A 21,941-nucleotide genomic window follows, 5' to 3' on the forward strand; every position below is an offset into this window, starting at 1 on the left:
AATTTCTGAAGGTAGTGAACGATAATTACCTAGAACAGCTTATTAAAAAACCAACAAGAATCCGAGGAAACGACAAGCCAATACTACTGGACCCAGTCCTATGCAGTAATACGGAACTAATAAAAGAACTTACTATAGGTCCTCCCGTTGGAAAATTGGACCACGCTACAATTTACTTAGAGGTGATTATAAGTTGCGAAACTATGAGAAAAAAAGAGAGGTGGATATATTCAAAAGGTGATTACAATAACTTGCGAACAGAGCTAGAAGTTTTTAACTGGACTGAAATACTAAACAACACAGATCTATTAGATGGCATGTACAGAAAGTTTGCATCCGTAATCATAGACCTCACAAAGAAGTATGTACCAATAGTCAAAATATTTAAACGACCGCCACTAAAACGAGAGATCATTGACCTAATAAAAATCAAGCGGCAAGCCTGGCAGACGCTCAAGCAGACTGATACCGAAAGTAATAGTAGGAATTATCGCAGAATCGCCAACAAAGTGAGGAAAGCCACTAGACAAGAAGCAAGCAAAAAGGAGAGGAAAGAGCCGAAAACTCAAAGATCAACCCTAAGGCGTTTTGGAACTTCGTGAATTCAAAACGAAAAGAACAGCCGGTTATTCCCGATCTTAGATACTCAGCAACAAATTTAACAATCAGTGACCCAATAGCTAAAGCCAACCTACTAAATTAGCAGTTTTCCACAGTTTTCACAACAGAAAGCGACAAAGATGAAAGCCAAAAGGAATGTCAGCCACAAGTCACAGGCAAATTTGAAGAAATAGAACTGACAATGCAAATGGTCCACAAAAAAACTAAAAAATCTAAACCCTTACAAATCAGAAGGTCCAGATGGCCTACATCCTAGAGTTTTCAAAGAGCTGGCACAGGAAATTGCAGCGCCATTGCACTACATTTTTTTTCAAGTCACTACAAACAGGGAACCTGCCTGATACATGGAAGCAAGCAACGGTGATACCCCTCTTCAAAAAACGGAGCAAATCAGATCCAAATAACTACATACCTATCAGTTTAACCTATATCCCATGCAAAATACTAGAATCTTTACTCCACGATGATATATTACAGTACCCTACTCGAAAGAAGCCTCATTTCACCCGCACAGTTTGGATTTCTCAAAAAAAGATCAGCAAAAAGCCAGCTACTTGTCGCTACAAACGCCTGAAGAAAATATATGGATATTGAGATGCAGGTAGACATTTTATACTTAGATCTCAGAAAAGCCTTTGATAAAGTCTTACAAAGTCAACTTCTTCGAAAACTACAGTCTATCAGAGTTGGTGATACTATTCTAAAGTGGGTTCTCAACTTCCTGAGGGGAAGATCTCCGCGAGTGAGACTGGAGGGATACCTTAGCAGCAATGAGACAAAAGTCACAAGTGGAGTAGTTCAAGGTAGTGTTCTGGGGCATTTACTATTCAATATTTACATAAATGATCTCAAATATCTTAGATTCTGAGATACTGCTATATGCAAATGACATGAAAATCTTTCGCGCAATAACAAGCTTTGAAGATACAGAAATACTCCAGCAAGACTTAAACAAAATAGCACAATGGATGAAAAAATGGAGCATGGAAGAGAATACAGAAAAAGTTTGTCATGTTCGGCTATGCCCAAAACACATTTCTCGGCACAACTGCTTTGAAGGAGAACAGACAACCATGCAAGAAGAAGAGCGAGACTTGGGAGTGACAATAGACAGTGACATGACTTTCACCAAGCACTACGAGTCAATCATCTCTAAGTCATCACAAGTCTTGGGAATTATACGAAGAAATTTCTCTCTTACTGACGCAACACTGCTTTCTACACTCTTCAGATCGTTAGTGAGACCAATGATCGAATACGGTCATACAACAAACAGACCAATTTTTCAAAAAGAAAGCAATGCAGTAGAAAAAATCCAAAGGAGGGCTACTAAATTTGTTCCGTCATTTAGAGACTTATCATATCAAAACCATTTGAAAAAATTATCGCTCTCAAGTCTCTCATACCGATTTTTGAGAGGAGATCTTATTGAAGTATATTCAGAACGTTTCAGAAGAGATGTTAGTAGATGGCCATTCAGCAACCGCATTGTCTCCGAGTGGAACGCACTACCGTCAGACACTGTCAACTCAGTTTCAGTCAATGCATTTAAGAATGAGATTGACAATCATTAAAGTGAAAAAGCATTTGATTATTTAAATTTTTTGTAGATAGAGGCACAAGCCTGTTTTCGCAATATATTATTAATAAACGATTTCAAAACGCATTTATTAAAAAAAAAAGTAGTTAGTCGATTTTTTTATGCAAATTCCTTTTATTAGCAAAAAAATACATTGTCAATATAAAACGAACATAAATTAGTTTTATAGCTTTTCAAGCTAAAAAAAGTTTTAATTTAAAAAGAACAGAATTCTGCTTTGTTCAGAACACCAATGAATAAATGAGACCCAAAACGAATAGAAAAAACAATGAATAACCAAGTCAAACTTAAAACAAACAGAAGAAGGACTAACACCTCCCAAGCCTTCTAAAAACCAGAGTGTCATTTGCGCTTCACTAAAAAAAATTCTCTCTTACAACGTTGCTAAATCTAAAATTAATTTTAATAAAGTGCAAATGACCCTTCAACCTCCAGGGGACTTAGGAGAGGTTAGCTCTAGTTCCGTTTGTTCTATTGTACTGTTCGTTTTAACTTTTACTTATTATCCACTGCAATTTTTATTCGTATTAGGTCTCATTTATTCATTAACAGTGATTTCTATTCGTTTCAAGTTTGAATTATGAATTTTTAGAACGTTTTTAAATAAAGCTAAGGAAAAGCTAAAGGGACAAATATTTTAATATTCATGCATGATTAAACGCAGTTTGCGACCTATCTACAGTCGCAAACAGTCGCTTACAGACTAAAGGGCTGGACATACGTAGTTTTTTCGGCACCGATTTGAGCTTGAAAATTTCCTAGTTTTCGTTGCCAATTTTATAAAAACGACGCCGAATTTCATCGCGATCATAAAAAAAAGAAATCCTCAATTGCTTCCTTTTCTTCAACGGGGAAATCAAAAGAATTAAATAATAACAGTGTTAATTAAATATTTAATAATAAAAGAACTTGATAATTTAATAAGAAAGAAAATACAAATTTAATTAAGATTTTGTATAATGAAATAAAAATTAAAAATAATAAAGATTTTAATAATAAAAGAACGTAATTATAATAATAAAAGAAATAAATAATAAGCTGAGATTCATCCTGCAACTATTGTTAACCTACAGTTGACTAATGGTGTCCATGATGTTTAGTTTTGAAAATCTCGCGAAAATAGCATTGTTTTTGTATTGCTATCGTTTGGCCACTGAGCTTCTGAAATTGGTGCCCAAAAAAGCTACATGTGCTCAACCCTTAAAAATGAAAATTCCCGAAAGTGTGAGATAGCTAGGACACTGTCTGCAGATGAAGGACGACAAATTGCTAAAGATTGTCCTTTTCGGCAAAATGATGAGCATTTCGTCTCCGAATGGGGTGGGAGGAAGTTGTAACGAAACATTTAAGAGAAACTGGGATTTCTCGGTAGGGTGTAAAGAGGGAGGCTTTGAATAGTTTGAGATGGAGGAGGAGTGTACGTAGCTGTGTTGGTCTCAGGCACCTTGGTGCTGCAGTGAATTGTTATAGTAGTAGTAATGAAATTCAAGAGAGAGTAATATGAGCTACTTTAATTAAAAACTATATATCATCAATTGATTTCAGATAAATCGGTCTGGATTTCTTCTTTTTATGTTCAATTGCGCGGCCTGCTTTCCCTTCTTTCTTGGAGTATGACTTCGGTGGTAGATTCACCGGGCGAGGATAGGGATTACGATAATGAAGGGCTAAAAAAGAAATTAGTACTTTATTGTTCAGATTCTTTCGAAGCACAGCTATTTAGAATTAAACACTCCATTATTTATTTCTGTTCGGATTGTACATTTAGCAAATAAAGAAACGCTCCGCAAAATTTGATTAATTTTTGGGATTAGTTCTAGAGTTTATATTCTTCCAAAAACATTATCAATTGAACCTTAGAAAATAAGATTTCAAAACGTTGAAAATGAAAAGCCTTAGAAAATAAAAGGGATTAGACCTTAGAAACTATGCACTCAAGTATAATAGTTGCAGTGACAACTATAACATAGTATTAAGCAAAATACACTCCGTAATAATCAAAAGTTTCAAAATGCGTAATAAAAACTGTCTAGTGAGATAAAAGTGTCATTTGTAGCTGATTCAAGAATGGTAACTATTATTTTGATTAATTTTAATAATAAGAAGTAATTCTAAAAACAAATTGGCCAAATTTTTAAAAAGAATCTGAAGCCCTTCAAAACTGGCGTCGGAGTAAATCACTATTAAATCACAAAATCACTAGTAAATCACTAACTATAAAGTAAATCACTGGAATCGCCTGTCGAAAACTATACGGAAGCTTACAGCCCCCACCTTGAAGAAGAAAAATCCTTTTTTTGCATGGGTAGCACTGATTTGTCTTCTTGTTTTCTTATTCCTCGCTAGCAGGGCAATGGAACATCGTAGAGAGCTGGTCAAGCACTAATTTTAAAACGCCATCATAAAGTTCCATATGGCACCTTAAAAAGGCAATTTGGGCGTCATTTCTGGAACGGAAAGGCTGGGTGGACCACTGAAACATCAAAAAGAGCTGTTTAAAGGCTCATTTGAAATACAATTTTTAAATCTAACCGATTTTTTCATAAATCCGATAAAGCCATCATAAAAGGCCGGAAACCGGAAATGGAACCGGAAAATTGCACTTTGGGTGCCGTTTCCGGAATGGAAAGGATGTAGAGAATGAAAAGGGTACTATAATGATCTCTATGGTTTAAAACCCTAATTCTAAGGTACTGAAAACTAAGCTTTCTTTAGCTTTTAAGAGAGTTTAAATCGCGCCATAAAAGTTAGTGATTTCATAGCCGGTAAAAAAGCTATTGAGAGCTTTATAAATTATTCCTTTATTTTCCGCAGGCCGCTTAAGGGTTTTTTCTGTTTCTATTTCATTTTTTTTTAATTCCATTTCGTGATTTCAATAAAGGGCGACGTAAAGTATCCACGACAATCTTCAGCCAGTCCCTATCCAATCTCCGACCATGCCTTCAAAAGGAGGCCTTCAAAAGGCCTTCAAAAGGCCTTCAAAAGGAGGCCTTCAAAAGGCCTTCAAAAGGAGGCCTTCAAAAGCCTCCGGCTTTTGAAGGCATGGAAGGAAAATTCAAAGGTATTCTTTGAATTTTCGCTAAAGATTTTTCTTCTGTCCTCCCTACTGTCGTCTCCAGGGAGGAATACATCTCCAGGAGGTACTGGCTAGCAGAATACGGAGGTACTGGCTAGCAGAAAAACTGGCTAGGAGGAATACGTCTCCAGGAGGTACTGGCTAGCAGAATACGGAAGTACTGGCTAGAAGAATAACTGGCTAGGAGGAATACGTCTCCAGGAGGTACTGGCTAGCAGATGAGGACCTTTTGACATATCGTGCCTCTGGGGAGGCGCAAGGTGTGACCAAGGAGCCTGAAGCAACGTCTTTTGATGGCTAGAGATAATTCTTCAGAGTCGGCACAATGGCTTCCTACTTCACTATTGGGGGAAAAAGAGTAAGCCACAAACGAATTTCATATAATCCTAACTTAGTTAAGGCTCACCAATAAGAATATTCTGAGCTCTGATCTCTCAGAATGCCGATCAACTAAAATCTTCAAAATCATCACTAGAAATTAGTATTATTTTTTACAAACGGGTTGAAGGGTATAGTTTGGGGTCTATGTATTATTTGTTCTAAAATTGGCCCAAAAATAGCTCAATACGATACCAAAATCGGATAAAACACGGTTTGCAAATTTTATCGATTTTAGCAGGAGTAAGAGCTAAGTATGAATAGGCCCTAAGATATATCAATTAAAAAAAAGTTTTTCTGATGAAAGTACAGAGCGAAGTTGAAACTTAAAACGAACCAAAATTACTATTTTGCAGTTTATGCCACATATTTTTAAAAAACTGCTTTTCAAAAAGGATTCAAAATTTATTGGTACCGGTAAAGACAGTTCGTCGTCTGGTTCCCACCTTGAAAAAATAAAATAAAAAATTGTCCAGCTACCTTTGTTCAAGTTTCGTTGGAAGATTTTAGCATTGGGATCAAATACCGTAAAACCTATGAAGAAACAATCAAATTACTTTGCTTACCTCATTAAGTTATGCAGATGTACCCCAATTATTTAATTTTTCCGGAATTTATTAAACAATCAAAAGATATGGATCATGGCTGTTGACAGAGTAAGTTTTTGAAGCCACTGTCTTGAATTCCTTCTATCTATTTACACGCTATAAGTGGTGTCAACTGGAGGGAGGCATTACCCCCCATCCTCCCAAAAATGCGGCATCCGCCACAAATGTTCTAGTATTTTTGAATGAAAATACAGCTATGTTAAATCGTTGGTTTTCAGTCATGTATTCGATCTCCAGACGCATTCAAAAGGCTAATAAAGGAAATAGTCCAAGCTCTTTTCAAATATTTAAATAAATTAAGTAAATAAAATACCCATTTCTATCCTTGCTTCTCCTTCATGTATTAGATCTAATATTTCCTTTTCTCGTTCTTCGTTTTTGTTTTTTCTGAATAGCTTTCTAGCTTCATCTCGAATATAATTTTGTTCTTGGGCGGTATCCGCGGGATTTTTAGCAACCCAACTTTTGCTTAAGCCAATTACTCTCCTGTATAAGCCTAGTACATCCCTTCGAATCGACATTTTACCTATAAGAAAAAATGAAGGATATAAAAATTGACTGATCAGATAATTTCATTGACACAAAATTGTCAATTTTATTGGCAATTTGAATGACAACAATTATAACCATTGAAATATAAAATGAAAAATGAAATTTCATTTTATAAAAATGAAAGTAATGAGCGAAATTGAAACTTAAAAGAAACAGAAATCCTGTGGTGACGCAGTAGGTTTAATCTCAGCTTAGTAATGGAACCAATTTTATCCTGTGGAACCAAAGGAACCAATTTTACCCGTGTATCAGGAGCACAGCCACCCACCTCGACCCTGTCTTTACAGGCAAAGGTTTAACAATAAAAAGTAAAATTTTCAAACAATTAAGAGTGAAGTTTGAACTTAAAAGGAACGGATATCATCCTATGTGCGAGGGACAAGGTCAACCACATCAACCCCCTCACCTTATACACTAAATTTTAAAAATTAAAATTATTATTTTCAAATGAAAGTAAAGAGCAATATTGAAACTTGATAGGAACAGATATAATCTTATATATGAGGAGTACGGTCACCCGCATCAACCCCCCCCGTCATACGTTAAAGTTTAAGAGTAATAAATTATTCTTTCCAAATGAAAGCACAGAGAAAAATCCAAATTTAAAAGGAACAGATCTTATATTTGATGGGCACAGCAACTGACAAAACATCCTTTCATACACTAGAGATCAAATCGCCAGCCTCAACCCCCACTTAATACGCTAAATTTTAACAATGAAAAAATGTTGTTTTCATATGAAAGTAAAGAGCGAAATTGGAACTTAAAAGGAATGGATATTATCCTGTATAGCCATCCAACTCAACCTCCTTTCATACGTGAGCGTTTAACAAAAAAAAAAACTAATTTCAAATGAAATTTAAAGAGCGAAATTGAAACTTAAAAGGAACAGATATTATCATGTATATGAGGATCATAGCCGCCCATTTCAACCTCTTTTTATAAGTCAGTGTTAAAAAAAAATTATTTTCAAGTGAAATTAAAGAGCGATGTTGGGAACAGATATTATCCTGTACCTCCTTTCATACGTGAGCTTTTAACAAAAAAAAATTAATTTCAAATGAAATTTAAAGAGCGAAATTGAAACTTAAAAGGAACATATATTATCATGTATATGAGGATCATAGCCGCCCACCTCAACTCTTTTCATAAGTGAGCGTTAAAAAATTGTTTTCAAGTGAAATTAAAGAGCGAAGTTGACACTTAGAAGGGACAGATATTATCCTGTACCTCCTTTCATACGTGAGCTTTTAACAAAAAAAAAAAAAAAAAAAAAATTAATTTCAAATGAAATTTAAAGAGCGAAATTGAAACTTAAAAGGAACAGATATTATCATGTATATGAGGATCATAGCCGCCCACCTCAACCTCTTTTTACAAGTGAGTGTTAAAAGATTGTTTTCAAGTGAAATTAAAGAGCGAAGTTGACACTTAGAAGGAACAGATATTATCCTGTACCTCCTTTCATACGTGAGCTTTTAACAAAAAAAAAAAAAAAAATTAATTTCAAATGAAATTTAAAGAGCGAAATTGAAACTTAAAAGGAACAGATATTATCATGTATATGAGGATCATAGCCGCCCACCTCAACCTCTTTTTACAAGTGAGTGTTAAAATATTGTTTTCAAGTTAAATTAAATAGCGAAGTTGACACTTACAAGGAACAGATATTATCCTGTACCTCCTTTCATACGTGAGCTTTTAACAAAAAAAAAAAAAAATTAATTTAAAATGAAATTTAAAGAGCAAAATTGAAACTTAAAAGGGACAGATATTACCATGTATATGAGGATCATAGCCGCCCATTTCAACCTCTTTTTATAAGTGAGTGTTAAAAAAAAATTGTTTTCAAGTGAAATTAAAGAGCGATGTTGAACAGATATTATCCTGTACCTCCTTTCATACGTGAGCTTTTAACAAAAAAAAACATTAATTTCAAATGAAATTTAAAGAGCGAAATTGAAACTTAAAAGGAACAGATATTATCATTTATATGAGGATCATAGCCGCCCACCTCAACCTCTTTTTACAAGTGAGTGTTAAAAGATTGTTTTCAAGTGAAATTAAAGAGCGAAGTTGACACTTAGAAGGAACAGATATTATCCTGTACCTCCTTTCATACGTGAGCTTTTAAAAAAAAAAAAAAAAATTAATGTAAAATGAAATTTAAAGAGCGAAATTGAAACTTAAAAGGGACAGATATTATCATGTATATGAGGATCATAGTCGCCCATTTCAACCTCTTTTTATAAAGTGAGTGTTAAAAAAAATTGTTTTCAAGTGAAATTAAAGAGCGATGTTGAACAGATATTATCCTGTACCTCCTTTCATACGTGAGCTTTTAACAAAAAAAAAATTAATTTCAAATGAAATTTAAAGAGCGAAATTGAAACTTAAAAGGAACAGATATTATCATTTATATGAGGATCATAGCCGCCCACCTCAACCTCTTTTTACAAGTGAGTATTAAAAGATTGTTTTCAAGTGAAATTAAATAGCGAAGTTGACACTTAGAAGGAACATATATTATCCTGTACCTCCTTTCATACGTGAGCTTTTAAAAAAAAAAAAAAAAATTAATTTCAAATGAAATTTAAAGAGCAAAATTGAAACTTAAAAGGAACAGATATTATCATGTATATGAGGATCATAGCCGCCCACCTCAACCTCCTTTTACAAGTGAGTGTTAAAAGATTGTTTTCAATTGAAATTAAAGAGCGAAGTTGACACTTAGAAGGAACAGATATTATCCTGTACCTCCTTTCATACGTGAGCTTTTAACAAAAAAAAAAAAAAAAAAAAAAATTAATTTCAAATGAAATTTAAAGAGCGAAATTGAAACTTAAAAGGAACAAATATTATCATGTATATGAGGATCATAGCCGCCCACCTCAACCTCTTTTTACAAGTGAGTGTTAAAAGATTGTTTTCAAGTGAAATTAAAGAGCGAAGTTGACACTTAGAAGGAACAGATATTATCCTGTACCTCCTTTCATACGTGAGCTTTTAAAAAAAAAAAAAAAAAAATTAATTTCAAATGAAATTTAAAGAGCGAAATTGAAGCTTAAAAGGAACAGATATTATCATGTATATGAGGATCATAGCCGCCCACCTCAAACTCTTTTTATAAGTCAGTGTTAAAAAAAATTGTTTTCAAGTGAAATTAAAGAGCGATGTTGACACTTAGAAGGAACAGATATTATCCTGTACCTCCTTTCATACGTGAGCTTTTAACAAAAAAAAAAAAAAAAATTAATTTCAAATGAAATTTAAAGAGCAAAATTGAAACTTAAAAGGAACAGATATTATCATGTATATGAGGATCATAGCCGCCCACCTCAACCTCCTTTTATAAGTGAGAGTTAAAAAAATTCTTTTCAAGTGAAATTAAAGAATGAAGTTAATACTTAGAAGGAACAGATATTATCCTGTATATAAAGGGCATAGCCGCCCACCTTACCTCCTTTCATACGTGAGCGTTTAACAAAAACAAAATGTTTTCAAATGAAATTAAAAAGCGAATTTGAAACTTAAAAGGAACATATACAATCATATATATGAGGGGACCATTAGCCCACTTCAATCTTCACTTCATACGCAAAAGTTCAACAATAAAAAACGATACTTCCAAATGAAAATAAAGAGCAAAGTTCGAGCTTAAAAGGGGCAGCTATTACCCTGTACATGAGGAGTGTATCCGTCTTTTTTAACTCCAGCTTTATAAGCTAAACTTTAGCATAAAAAAATATTGCTTAGATTAAAGTAGATAGCAGAGTTGAAATTTAAAACGAATAGATATTATCTTATATATGAGGGGTGCAGCCGTCCACCTCAACCTCCTTTCATATAGAAAAATTAATAAATAAAAAAATGTAAATACTAAAAAAAAAAACAATAAATACAAAAAATTAATAAATAAAAAAATGATTTCAAATGAAAGTAAAGAACGAAATTGAAACAGATACCGTACTATCTATGAGGGGTGTCACAAACCACATCAAACGCTATTTCATACGCCTAGTTTTTTTTTTTTTTTTTTTTTTAGACCGGACACTTCGTATCGAAGGAGTTGCCGTAGAAACTTCGAAAAGGACTCATTCGATTTGAAATTGAAAGGGCTAGTGTAGTCAAAAGTGATTGGAGGGCAACTAAATTTTTAGATAGCCACTTTGTTCAACGTGATTCAAAGGTCCGGAAATTATGTTTTTGAGGATGACAACCTCCCCCCCCATAGCCCTCAGAGCAAGGGTTGTAAGTTAAGGCCTGGGTGCATAGAAGGTTTACACAGAAAGGGTGGTCGTAGGAACTTCAGAAGGGGCTCATTGGATTGGTAATCAGAGATTCTAGTGCCCTTTTTTATACTTAAAGTGATCGGAGTGCGGATGACCCCCCCCCCCCCCATCTTGCGTTTTCCCGAAATGCATCTGATAGAAATTTTGAGATGGTCATTTGTTGTCGTAGAAACTTCAAAAAGGGCTAATTTGATTGGAAATTGAAAGGGCTAGTGCCCTTTTTAATAGTCAAAAGTGATTGGAGGGCAACTAAACCCCCTCCCAAGCCCACCATTTCCTCAAACACATCCAATCAAAATTTTGAGATAGACATTTTGTTCCATGCAGTTGAAAGGTCCGGAAATTATGTTTTTGAGGATGGCAATCCCCCTCCCCTACAGCCCTCAGTGCAAGGGTTGTAGGTTAATTCCCTGTGGGCATATAAGATTTATACAGAAAGGATGATCGTAAAAACTTAAGAGGGAGCTCATTGGATTGGTAATCAGAAGTTCTAGTGCGCTTTTTTAGATTCAAAGTGAAAGGAGGGTGGATACGCCCTCCCACCACCTCATATTTTCCGGAAATAAATCTGATAGAAATTTTAAGAGGGCCATTTGTTGTCGTAAAAACTTCGAAAAAGGCTCATCCTATTGGGAATTGAAAGGGTTGCTTCTCTTTTTATTAGTAAAAAATGAGTGGAGGGCAAAAAACCCCTCCCACGCCAATCAATTCCCAAAACATATCTTATCAACATTTTGAGATAGTCATTGTGTTCAGCTTAGTTGAAACGTCTGGAAATTATGTCTTTGTGGATGACACCCCCATCCCTCAGCGCAAGGGTTTTAAGTATGCCCCGAGGGGACATAAGGGTTATAATGGAAAGCGTGGTTGTAAAAACTCTGAAGTGGGTTCATTTGATTGGAAATCAGGTGTACTAGTGCCCTTTTTATGAGCCAAACTAATCGGAGGGCAGCCACCCTATGTATCTTCCACAAATGCATCCAATAGAAATCTTGAATAGCCATTTGTTCAAAAGTAATCCAAAGATCATATAATAAGGCCTTTGGGGTTGACAGAATCCCCCAGAGTCTGGGGGTAAGGGTTGTAAGTTATGCCCCAGGGGCATAAAAGGTTTTTATGGAAGGGGTAGTCGTGTAAACTTTAGAAGAGGCTCATTTGATTAGAAATGTATAGTTCTAGTTCCCTTTTAAGGTTTAAACATAATGGAGAGCAACCATCCCCCTCCCTGACATCCCATTTTACGAAACGCATTCAATTGAAATTGTGAGATAGCCTTTGTTTTTTACCAATAGTCCGAAAATCCCATAACAATGTCTTTAGGGTGGACACAACCCCCAGAGCCCATGGGCAAGGGTTTTACGTTATGCCCCAGGGTATTTATGGTTTTTTATCAAGGGCGGATCCAGGATTCTTTTTCGGGGGGGGGGGGTACTAATTTTTGACTCAGTTTTCGACTAATTTTACTGATTTTTACCTAGGTTTTACTAATTTTCGACTTATTTTCGACTCAGTCAAAAATTTCGGGCGGGGGGGGGGTTCAAACCGGGTAAATCCCCCTGGATACGGCCTTGGTTTTTATGGAACGGGTGGTCGTATAAACTTTGAATCGGATGGAGTTCATTTGATTGGAAGTCGGAAGTTTTAGTGCCCTTTTTACGAGTAAAAAATGAATGGAGGGCAATTAGCCCCCCCCCAAGTCTATCATTTCCCAAGACATATATGATAAAAATTTAAGAGATCAATTTTGTTCAACCTTGTTGAAAGGTTCAGTAATTATGTCTTTGAGGATGTCAACCTTCCCACAGTCCCCAAGGCATGGGCTGTAAGCTAGACATTTCGTTTATTTCTTTACACATAGTATATGTTATTGACAAAGGTATGCATGTGCATGTTTGAACTTTACTTTCCAAGCAGACGAAGGGCATTCAGGTGAACCTTTCAGATAATGTTGAGCGGAATGTTGAACTAAATGAAAACACGTTATGTGTATACGGGTTGTCAAAAGGGTTTAACACAGGAATAACTGAGTACATTAATTTGGAAAATTCAGGAAATCAAAAAGACAATATTTCCATGCTACCAATACTACTACAACTACCACCACTACTAATACCACACTAGTCGATGTATAATACTGAGAGAAATTTTGAACTAAATCAAAAGACGCTATGTGCATGCATACTGTCAAAATAGCGTATCTCAAGAAACGATTTGAGTATTAAGTTGGAACTTTCAAAGAACACTAAAAGAGGAAGATGGTGTCATCAAAAGGCAATATGTGCACACTACTGCTAATACTACATCTAATGCTACTACTACTACTACTACTACTATCTATTGAAAATACTTGTAAGGTTAAGAGCATCGAGATAAAAATTTCAAGAAGTATATGAAGATACAGGTTATCAAAAGGATATACCAGTAATGTTATAGCTATGGCTAATTGTGTTAAATTGAAACTTCCAGGACTGAATGAGAGGGATGTTCTACTGACCAAAAGGCAATATGTTAACACTACTAATGCTAGTAGTACTACCGCTACTCAATACTTTTAATAGCAATATCAATACCACTTACGCCGACTACTATTACAACTATGTCTAAGGGTATGAAGGTAAAATTTTGAAGGAATTTTGAGGTGGGTACGGTGAACTGAATCAAAATACTCCGTCTGAATGTAAAAAGGTCTAACGGCAATATCTTAGGAATAGATTTGTGTCTGAAGTTGAAACTAACAGGGATCGTTGTGAGGGATGTTGCACTAACCAAAATAAAATAGTTGTATCCTAATACTACTTCTTCTACTCCCACTACTACTGCTGTTGCTATTTATTACTATTCCTATTACTACTACTGCCAGTAAAGCTTAGGGTGGTACAATTCATTTTACTGCTATTAAACAAAGATTTTAAGGCGGACAATTTGGGATACATAGAAACTGTATGGAACTAAAAAAAAAAAAAAGGTGAGCAGAAATTAACAGCAGAAATTAACATGAGTAGGGCTGATAACCTCCATGCCTTCTCAAGACCAGAACATAATTTGCGCTTTAGTGAAAACAAAATACGTTTTAAATTTTTTTACTTCCATAAATAAAAAATTATCAAAACTTTAAGGAATAAATATCAGTATATGTCAATTAAACTGACAATCCATGGTTATTTGTTTGTTTGTTTTTGTTGTTTTTTTCAGTAAAGCGCAAATTATGTTTCAGTCTTGAGAAGGCATGGGGGATTATCATCCCTACTCATGTTAATTTCTGCTCGTTTTGAGTTTGACTTCGCTATTTATTGTAATTTCTGCTCGTTTTGAGTTTCATCTATTTATTGATAGCGGGTTGTGATAGTTTTACACTTGAAAGATTTTTTGACTTTATTTCTGCTCATTTTTGGCTAAATAGAGCTCTTTACTTTTCTTTGAAAAACTTGTTTTGATGAAAAAAGTTTTTAAAATTAATTTATGAAGGAGGCCATCTGCCTCCTCAACTCCCATTTCATACGCTAAAGTGTAGCAGTAAAAAATGATTGCTTTGACAAAAGTAAAGAGGGCATGGGGGCCCATAAGCTGAATTCCAGGGGGGGACAAACCTCGTCTAATTGGCACTGTTAATGCTATATAATAGAAATCTCAGAACAAAAGTATAAAAATAAGGCAGCATCATTCAACCGGGGGGGGGGGGGGGCGGGAGCCCCCACCTACATGGGCGCCCATGAAAGAGGGAGTCAAAACATAAAAGGAACAGAAATTATCTTCAGGGACACAGCCATCCACCTCAACTCCTACTTCATAGGCTGATGTTTAACAATAAAAAATGTTTGTTTCCCAATGTAAATAAAGAGCGAAATTGATACTTAGAAGGAAAATGTATTTTGCTTTATATGTGGGCGCAACAACCCCTTTCAACTCCCAGTCTACCAGCTAAAGTTTGATCTTTGCACTATAGAACTGAATTCTTTAATCCACAAGAGCAATATGATAAAAAGTTCAAATCGTTTATCACAGTGTTTTGGGTACAGGAAGGCGCAAAACTAATGGGTAAAATGATTTGAAAGGTAATAGGTGAACAAATACTCACAAATACTAATACAAGAATTTGTTTTGCAATCAGAGTTTATTTTCAAGGAGTTTTCAATATTTTTGAATGCTTTCGTGCCGTTAGCAAAAAGAGCACGTTGTTGAGGGGGGGGGGGAGGTTGTCCTTCTATATAGGCTAATTTCTGTTTTTTTTTTTAAGTTTTGATATCCCTCTTTGCTTTCATTTGGAAGAGCACTTTTTTTTTATTTAAAAAAGAAATATGACATGTACTCATTTCTATTAAAATATATTTGTGAAGTCTCTATTCCAGGGTCGCCACGGATTAAAAAAAAGGCCATATATATATATATATATATATATATATATATATATATATATATATATATATATATATATATATATATATATATATATATATATATATATATATATATATATATATATATATATATATATATATATATATATATATATATATATATATATATATATATATATATATATATATATATATATATATATATATATATATATATATATATATATATATATATATATATATATATATATATATATATATATATATATATATATATATATTTTTTTTATATATATATATATATATATATATAACCCACTAGATTTAGGAAAAAATATTTTGGTAATAAAAAAAAAATTAGATATAGTGATTGACTACCAGGGGTAGCAACCCTGCTCTATTCAACAGACTGTTTGCATCACGTGGGACCATTATCCCTGAGACTTCACTTATTATGTCACCTACAGAAGCATATAGTTTGGACTTTTCAACCTTTCTGATTAAAAACTTTTTCTTGAAATGTTGATCAGACCCTTCAGATATCTTGACAAGTGTCCGTAGTGACATTTGGCGCTCGCGAGGTCTCAGTCTACCCTTTGATTGCTTTTAGTCCTAAAAAAGGGCGCAAGAGCTGATCAACCGTCTTTTCTTCAATAATAAAAGAATATTTCCGTGTTATCGAAGTCACAATATCTACTTTTACCTAGTTGAAACTGCAGCAAAAAACAACATGTTTAGGCCGAGATTTTGCCATGGGTCTTCCGGACCAAACTCACTGTGGAAGGTAAAGTTCTCGCGTGAGTATAGGCAGGATTTCAGCCCAAGCAAGGGTCCATAAGGATCTACATCTTCCCTAATTTTAAAGCTTGGTACATTCCTAGAAAAGCTTGAATTCATTAAATACACCTTTTGACACGCTCTCTGAATATAATAACCACAAACATCGTAATTATTCCCCCCCCCCTCCTTAATGTCTGTATACATCCTGAAGCAAAATATTGCAATTTCTTGTCTGTTTGTTATTGTTTTATTTTTTCAGAATGGAATTATGAACCTTTTGTTGATGAGAAATAAGTGCACAAAATGCAGGAATTCAAAAGAATCAGCAGTTTTGTATAAAGCCTAGGGCTATATCCAGACATGAAGAAGGGTTGGAAGTAGGTGGCTGAGGTGCAATTGCACCAGTAGCAATCATTATGTTTGGAAAGAGGATACAATCATAAGTCGAATCATATGTTTATCTAGAAGCTAAGGAATTATTCCAAAATCCAACAAATCTGCTAATATCTACTAATGTACTTTCTACAAATCTACCAGTATCTGGTTATTTGGAAATAGATCTTGACCAAGGAGTGGGGTAATTGGGGCTAATATCTGTATTAAGGTAGGATTTCATGTTTTAGAGTCTTTTCAAGGACGGAGGATGCTGATGCGAGCCGTTAGTCCTATTCAGGGGGTAACCTTGATGGAATTCTTAGTATATTCTAAAGTTATTAAGGCCCTCGAGAAAATTACAGCCTAGAACATGACAGAGCACCAAACTGGATTTTGAGGAACGGATAAATCTTCTGGGTTTTGTTTGTTTCGGTAGGCTTTTATGGGCTGAACAACCTCTTCCAGGATGTGTAATTTATTATCCCCCCCAAATAGTTGTATGATAATTACAAGCAGGCACGGATTCAAGTAGGGGCAATCATCCCCTCCCTCCAAAATAAGAATTTTTAAGAATTCTTCCTAAATTATACTACTGAGAACTAAGAAGTAAAAAAAAATCGATCTTACTCTAAAATAAAAATAATAAAGCATATCAATAAAATAAAATTACTCATAGACAGTCTGTGTTATGAACACAAGACCAGGAGCGCCCCGAAGCTAATCTCATTGGGAGGGGGGGGGGGGTGATCTTCGTAAATTTTACCGAATTGCTACCTGATTTATGCCGAATTTTCTGCAGAAATCAAGAATTTTGCTAAATTTCCGCCGATTTTGCAAAATTTCTGCCGAAATTTTCACCTTCGGCGAAAATTTTACTGAATCCCAAAAAAGTTGGGGGAAGGGCGGTGCCCCTCGCCCCCCCTTGAGACGCCCCAGCGCAAGATTGAAGTGTTTCTGTAATGTAAGAGAGAGCTCAAGGGAGGGCAGGCTGAGGACAAGAAGGTTGGACAGTGACAGTGTTGCGGCTAGTTATAAGAATGCAAAATCTGGTATCACTTATCATTGCTCCCCGGGGATGGAGACCAGTCTTCAATCTTGTATTGGTGGCAAATTGTTTATGCCTCTTGTTTTGTGTTTCTGGCTAGACAAAGCTTGCTCATCGTTGCCGAGGTAAGTTTAATTTTAAGTGTACCTTTAAAGAATTAACGAATGAAGCGTGGTTGCGCTATGTGCACTACTTGATTCAGAAAAAGAAGAAATACAGAAGAAGACAAATGAGAATTACCAATTTTTATCCCCACTTTGTACTGCCAGTAGTTATTATTTTTCTAGTTAAAATCTTAGTAATCTAAAGTTTATTTTGCTTACTTGACTTTCTATTCTATAGTTTATAAAGGGATTTTTAAATTATACTACTTTAAAATGCGTTACATAAGGTAAGGCAAAGGGATCCTATGAACTTTAACGGCCCTATTGAAACATTTTGTTTAAACTTCCCGTTGCGTTATGTTATGTCAACAGCATACCCGGCCTTAATCGACTTATTTTGAGTAAAATTCTACCTTGAGGGGTAATGTCCGACTTTCCCCTCCTAGTACTGTTAATTCTCCCAAATTAAACTCTGCATCCATACCTGTTTGCAGGAATGAACATGGAATGAGTCAGGAGATAACATGCATGGGACTGTGTGTGCAGAATGTCAGTTCTTGTTGGAGCACATTGCCATGTGTGGCAAACCATGTCGTGACCAAAATGAGCCCAGGCTTGTGCAAAGCCTCCATTCAATTAAAGGTCCCAAAGACTTCTTGCTGTTCAGTTTTATGCCGGCTTAAGGACTTTGTGTATTGGCTACACTAGTAGCAGCGTTAGGCCTATTGGCAATAATTTACGACAGTTCCTCACAATGTTCTGCCGTGGATATATATTACAAATATTTTCAGTAATTTCAAGCTTTTGATATGCTTTTTATTTTGTATTAACATTTAAAAGATAGTCTCGTCATTAACTTCCTCTTGAACGTCACTATTAATTCTGATTACAAGCTGGAATTTTCGAAAGGCAATGAAAAATTTCATTTTTTGAAAGGCAATTTTTGAAACGCAATGAAAAATAGCGCTCCGGACTTGAAATCCTGAGGTCAGGGGTTCGAGTCCTGGTGTCGCTGGTTATTTGGTTTGGAACGGGGGTCAATGGTTTGACCCTGTAGGCTCAGCCAGTGTCGACCAGTTCTAAATGGGTACCTGGAGAAAACTGGAGAAAAAACACGGGAAGCGTCAAATGATTTGCCCCCATCCACGCATTGCACTCCCGGTCGAAGGCATTGAGTCAGGAGATCGGCACCTGCGCAACGCGGACATTTGGTCAGCATGCGAAAAAGTTTAGCTAAGTTTTAGAATGAAAAAATGTACGTTGCTACTTTTACTACGCTAATAACAACTCATTTCAGCACCAAACCACCTAGGACCAAAATAACTATAAGCGTTTCCCTACTTCAAAGCATCACTCTACCCCCTCCCGCCTAGTTATGAACTCTTCCCACCCCATTTGGCGACGACCTTTTCGTTTGACCCCAGATGGACGGTCAAAAAGCACAATCATTGGCAGCATATGATCCGCCATCCGTAATATGTGACCAAGTGATCTTTAATTTTTGTTTCTTACAGCGCAAGAAAGTCAGATCGAACTATACTTTCTCGTGGAGTTTATTGTTTGATATATGGTCAGCCAAAGCAGCACCGAGGATCATCCGTAGATAATTCCTCTTGTATTACATATTTTTTTTATTAATAATAAAATTCAGGTAAGTGAAGTTTTTCAACTAATTTATCTTCTTGTTACTTGGTATTAGGGGTGGATACAGGGGGTGGTTTTAGGCACAGGTGCCCCCAGAAGGTCAAATATTGCATTAACTAGGGGGTTGGAGGGGCAAAAACACTGATGGGGGAGCCAGATTTTTATTGGTGCCCCTTAAACATAAGTTCTGCATCCTTCCATGTCTGGTATCACCTCTTTAACCTTGTCTATGCGCGATTTAAGCTACTTAGTTTTTTTAACGCTAGTTTTCGATTTTTTCTCTGCACTCTCAAGTTTTCCTTTCCCATTTCATTCCATGTTCTATCCATAGCTTTTGCTGCGTTCCTTAGGGCAAAATCCATCAAAATAATAAAGAGGGACAGCAAATAACCCTGCTTCAAAACCTGATCTCATACGGTACCAACTGCTAGCCTCACTTCTTACCTTAACCAGAGAAATATTATTCACATACAAAGCCCTTTAATGTACTTTTCTGGTATACCATACCAAGATAGAACTTTTACTGCCTTTCTATCGGGTGAATCAAATGTCTATCCATAGTCCTTAGGACTAAAGGGGTCACTTCCCAAATACTAAACTAAGAATTAATCAGCGCATACTCTCCCTCCTAAAAACAAACCGTTGTTATCTTTAAGATTCTGTCAGGAGTATCTCAGTCTAAAGAGTCATTAACTCATTATGCTAAGTAATTCGCCTCCTGCAAAGTACGCAACTTAAGCTGGTAAAATGGTAAAACAATCCATCAATAAGAAATAACTTTATGTAATTACAGTCCCAAGTAAGCCAATGTGACATAACTACTAAGCCAATGTGAAAGCAGCATAATCATTTGCCTGTGGGCGCAATTTTTCAGTAGCCTAGTTTTTAAGAAAGGTAGCGCTAAGAGTTCTTCCTAGAACAAATTCTAATTTGACAAATTAGAGCTATTTAAGCCATTTAGCTTTAATGAATTCAATCGAGTAATCAGATAACCATACTTACAAATGGAATTTATAGTAACTTTAATTAGAAACAAAAAATTAAACTCAAGTCTGTTAAAGAACCTTCTTCGCTCGCAGAAATGCAAGGATTTACTCGCTAAGCGTCAAATTTAAACTACAGGAACGTGCAAGAATTTTTGAACAGGAAATTTGCTTAAAATCTACTGCAATGGAAAGTGGATTTACTGTAATTCTTTTCTATTTGAAGAAACATTCTATTTTATTCTTAAAGTTTTTTCTTTGAGACCAAATACTAGATAATTATCAACTTAAGTTTAATGAAAACTGATTAGGCCTGATGTTGCTCATCATTAGGAATGATGTAACCTGTAAGGCAAGTTTGTGCTTTACAGACAGCATTGTCATTAAGAACGTAGATTCTATGTCTATAGATCTAGGGCTTTTATTCTACATGTTTATGTGGGCTTATTTTTTTCTTAGCTCTTCTTAGCTAGATTAAACTTAGTCCAAGGTTACTTACCCTAGGCTAGGCTATAGGACATAAATGGGTGGTAAAATTCTACCAAATCATACTATTGACTTACGCATAACGTGAATATACCACTTGATACCTTTTTTTTATGCTGATTATGAATATAGTAATCATTTCTTTTGGAAATGAATTTCAGCCCCTCCCCTATATATCCCAATTCAGGGTATATATTTCTACAACCTAACCCTGACTTGGCAGATATAGGGGGGGGGGGGGGCTGAAATTCACTTCCGATAGAAATGATTATTATATTCGTAATCAGCATAAAAAAGGTATCAAATTGTTTATTTACTTTATTCCTAACTCAATAATATGATTTGGTAGAACTTTACCAAGTTCTTCAATTTCTACTACTTTACTAGAAAGAAATAGAATACATCCCTTCATGCCTTTTTTTTACATTCTCTAAATAGCATAGGCTAGCCTAGCATAAGGGCCCCAGTCCTTGGACTTTACCTACTCCTGGAAAAATATTTTCATTGATAGATATTTTTTCTAGGTTAAATTCTAATTTTGGTAAATTTCTAGTGAGTTATGTAATTTAGCTAAGATGAAAGTGGAAATGTCATTTGATGCCTTTTTTATGCTCTTTTGTAATTCAATAATTGCTTCTGGGGCTAATTGCATCTTGAGCCCTTAAAGGGGCCCTGAAAATATTTTGTATGGATAATGAAAGAGCATAAAAAAAACATCAAATGATGTTTTCATTTTCATACTAGCTAAATTATATGGTCAACTGCAAATTTACCCACCCCCAACCCCCTAATGTGCACATATATACCCTGAACTGTTGACAGCAAAGTTTTGAATTGCAAAATTCAGTGCTATTTTTGTCAATGGCATTCAAAAACTTGAAATAGTATGAAAACAGTTTATATTTAAGTTGCCTAATAACCTAAATGAGGTTTTAACTGTTATAACTTAGTATTTTTGGAATATGTTACTCTTGAACAGCTTATTTATAAAATAGTGGAATGTTTTTAACCACTTTTCAATAACTTAGCTAGTGTTGATAAC

At 35.2% G+C, this 21,941-nt stretch overlaps 3 protein-coding genes across 3 annotated transcripts in view; 2 read left to right on the forward strand and 1 right to left on the reverse strand.

The window, feature by feature from the left end:
• Positions 1–1,463: 1,463 nt before the first annotated feature.
• On the forward strand, positions 1,464–2,195 carry LOC148943339 (uncharacterized). The gene has a single exon (XM_089101102.1). The coding sequence runs from the start codon at positions 1,464–1,466 to the stop codon at positions 2,193–2,195; it is 732 nt and encodes a 243-aa protein (XP_088957228.1).
• A 1,522-nt stretch (positions 2,196–3,717) lies between these two features.
• On the reverse strand, positions 3,718–20,512 carry LOC148943340 (LYR motif-containing protein 1-like). Its single transcript, XM_089101881.1, has 3 exons — positions 20,433–20,512; positions 6,597–6,809; positions 3,718–3,888 (listed from the first exon to the last, which is right to left on the reverse strand). Exons 2-3 carry the CDS (start codon positions 6,802–6,804, stop codon positions 3,743–3,745), a joined length of 354 nt encoding a protein of 117 aa, XP_088958007.1. The 5' UTR covers positions 6,805–6,809; positions 20,433–20,512; the 3' UTR covers positions 3,718–3,742.
• LOC148943341 (stomatin-like protein stl-1) overlaps positions 20,505–21,941 on the forward strand; it is a 50,460-nt gene continuing 49,023 nt past the window's right edge. Inside the window, 1 exon segment of the mRNA XM_089101882.1 lies at positions 20,505–20,618. Within this exon segment, the coding sequence (XP_088958008.1) occupies positions 20,601–20,618 (18 nt within the window). The 5' untranslated portion in view covers positions 20,505–20,600.

The sequence above is a fragment of the Artemia sp. Qi Xiang Cuo genome, chromosome 15 (genome assembly GCF_049724085.1).
Source record: "Artemia sp. Qi Xiang Cuo chromosome 15, ASM4972408v1, whole genome shotgun sequence".
NCBI classification, from domain to species: Eukaryota; Metazoa; Arthropoda; class Branchiopoda; order Anostraca; family Artemiidae; genus Artemia; species Artemia sp. Qi Xiang Cuo.

What these genes read in the sequence shown, in the direction of transcription:
- LOC148943339 (XM_089101102.1), top strand. Translation starts at nt 1,464, where the DNA reads ATGATCTCAAATATCTTAGATTCTGAGATACTGCTATATGCAAATGAC.
- LOC148943340 (XM_089101881.1), bottom strand. Translation starts at nt 6,804, where the DNA reads ATGTCGATTCGAAGGGATGTACTAGGCTTATACAGGAGAGTAATTGGC. An exon ending in AGAAGCAAGGATAGAAATGG is followed by an intron (nt 3,889 to 6,596) that starts GTATTTTATTTA and finishes TTTCTTTTTTAG; the next exon opens with CCCTTCATTATCGTAATCCC.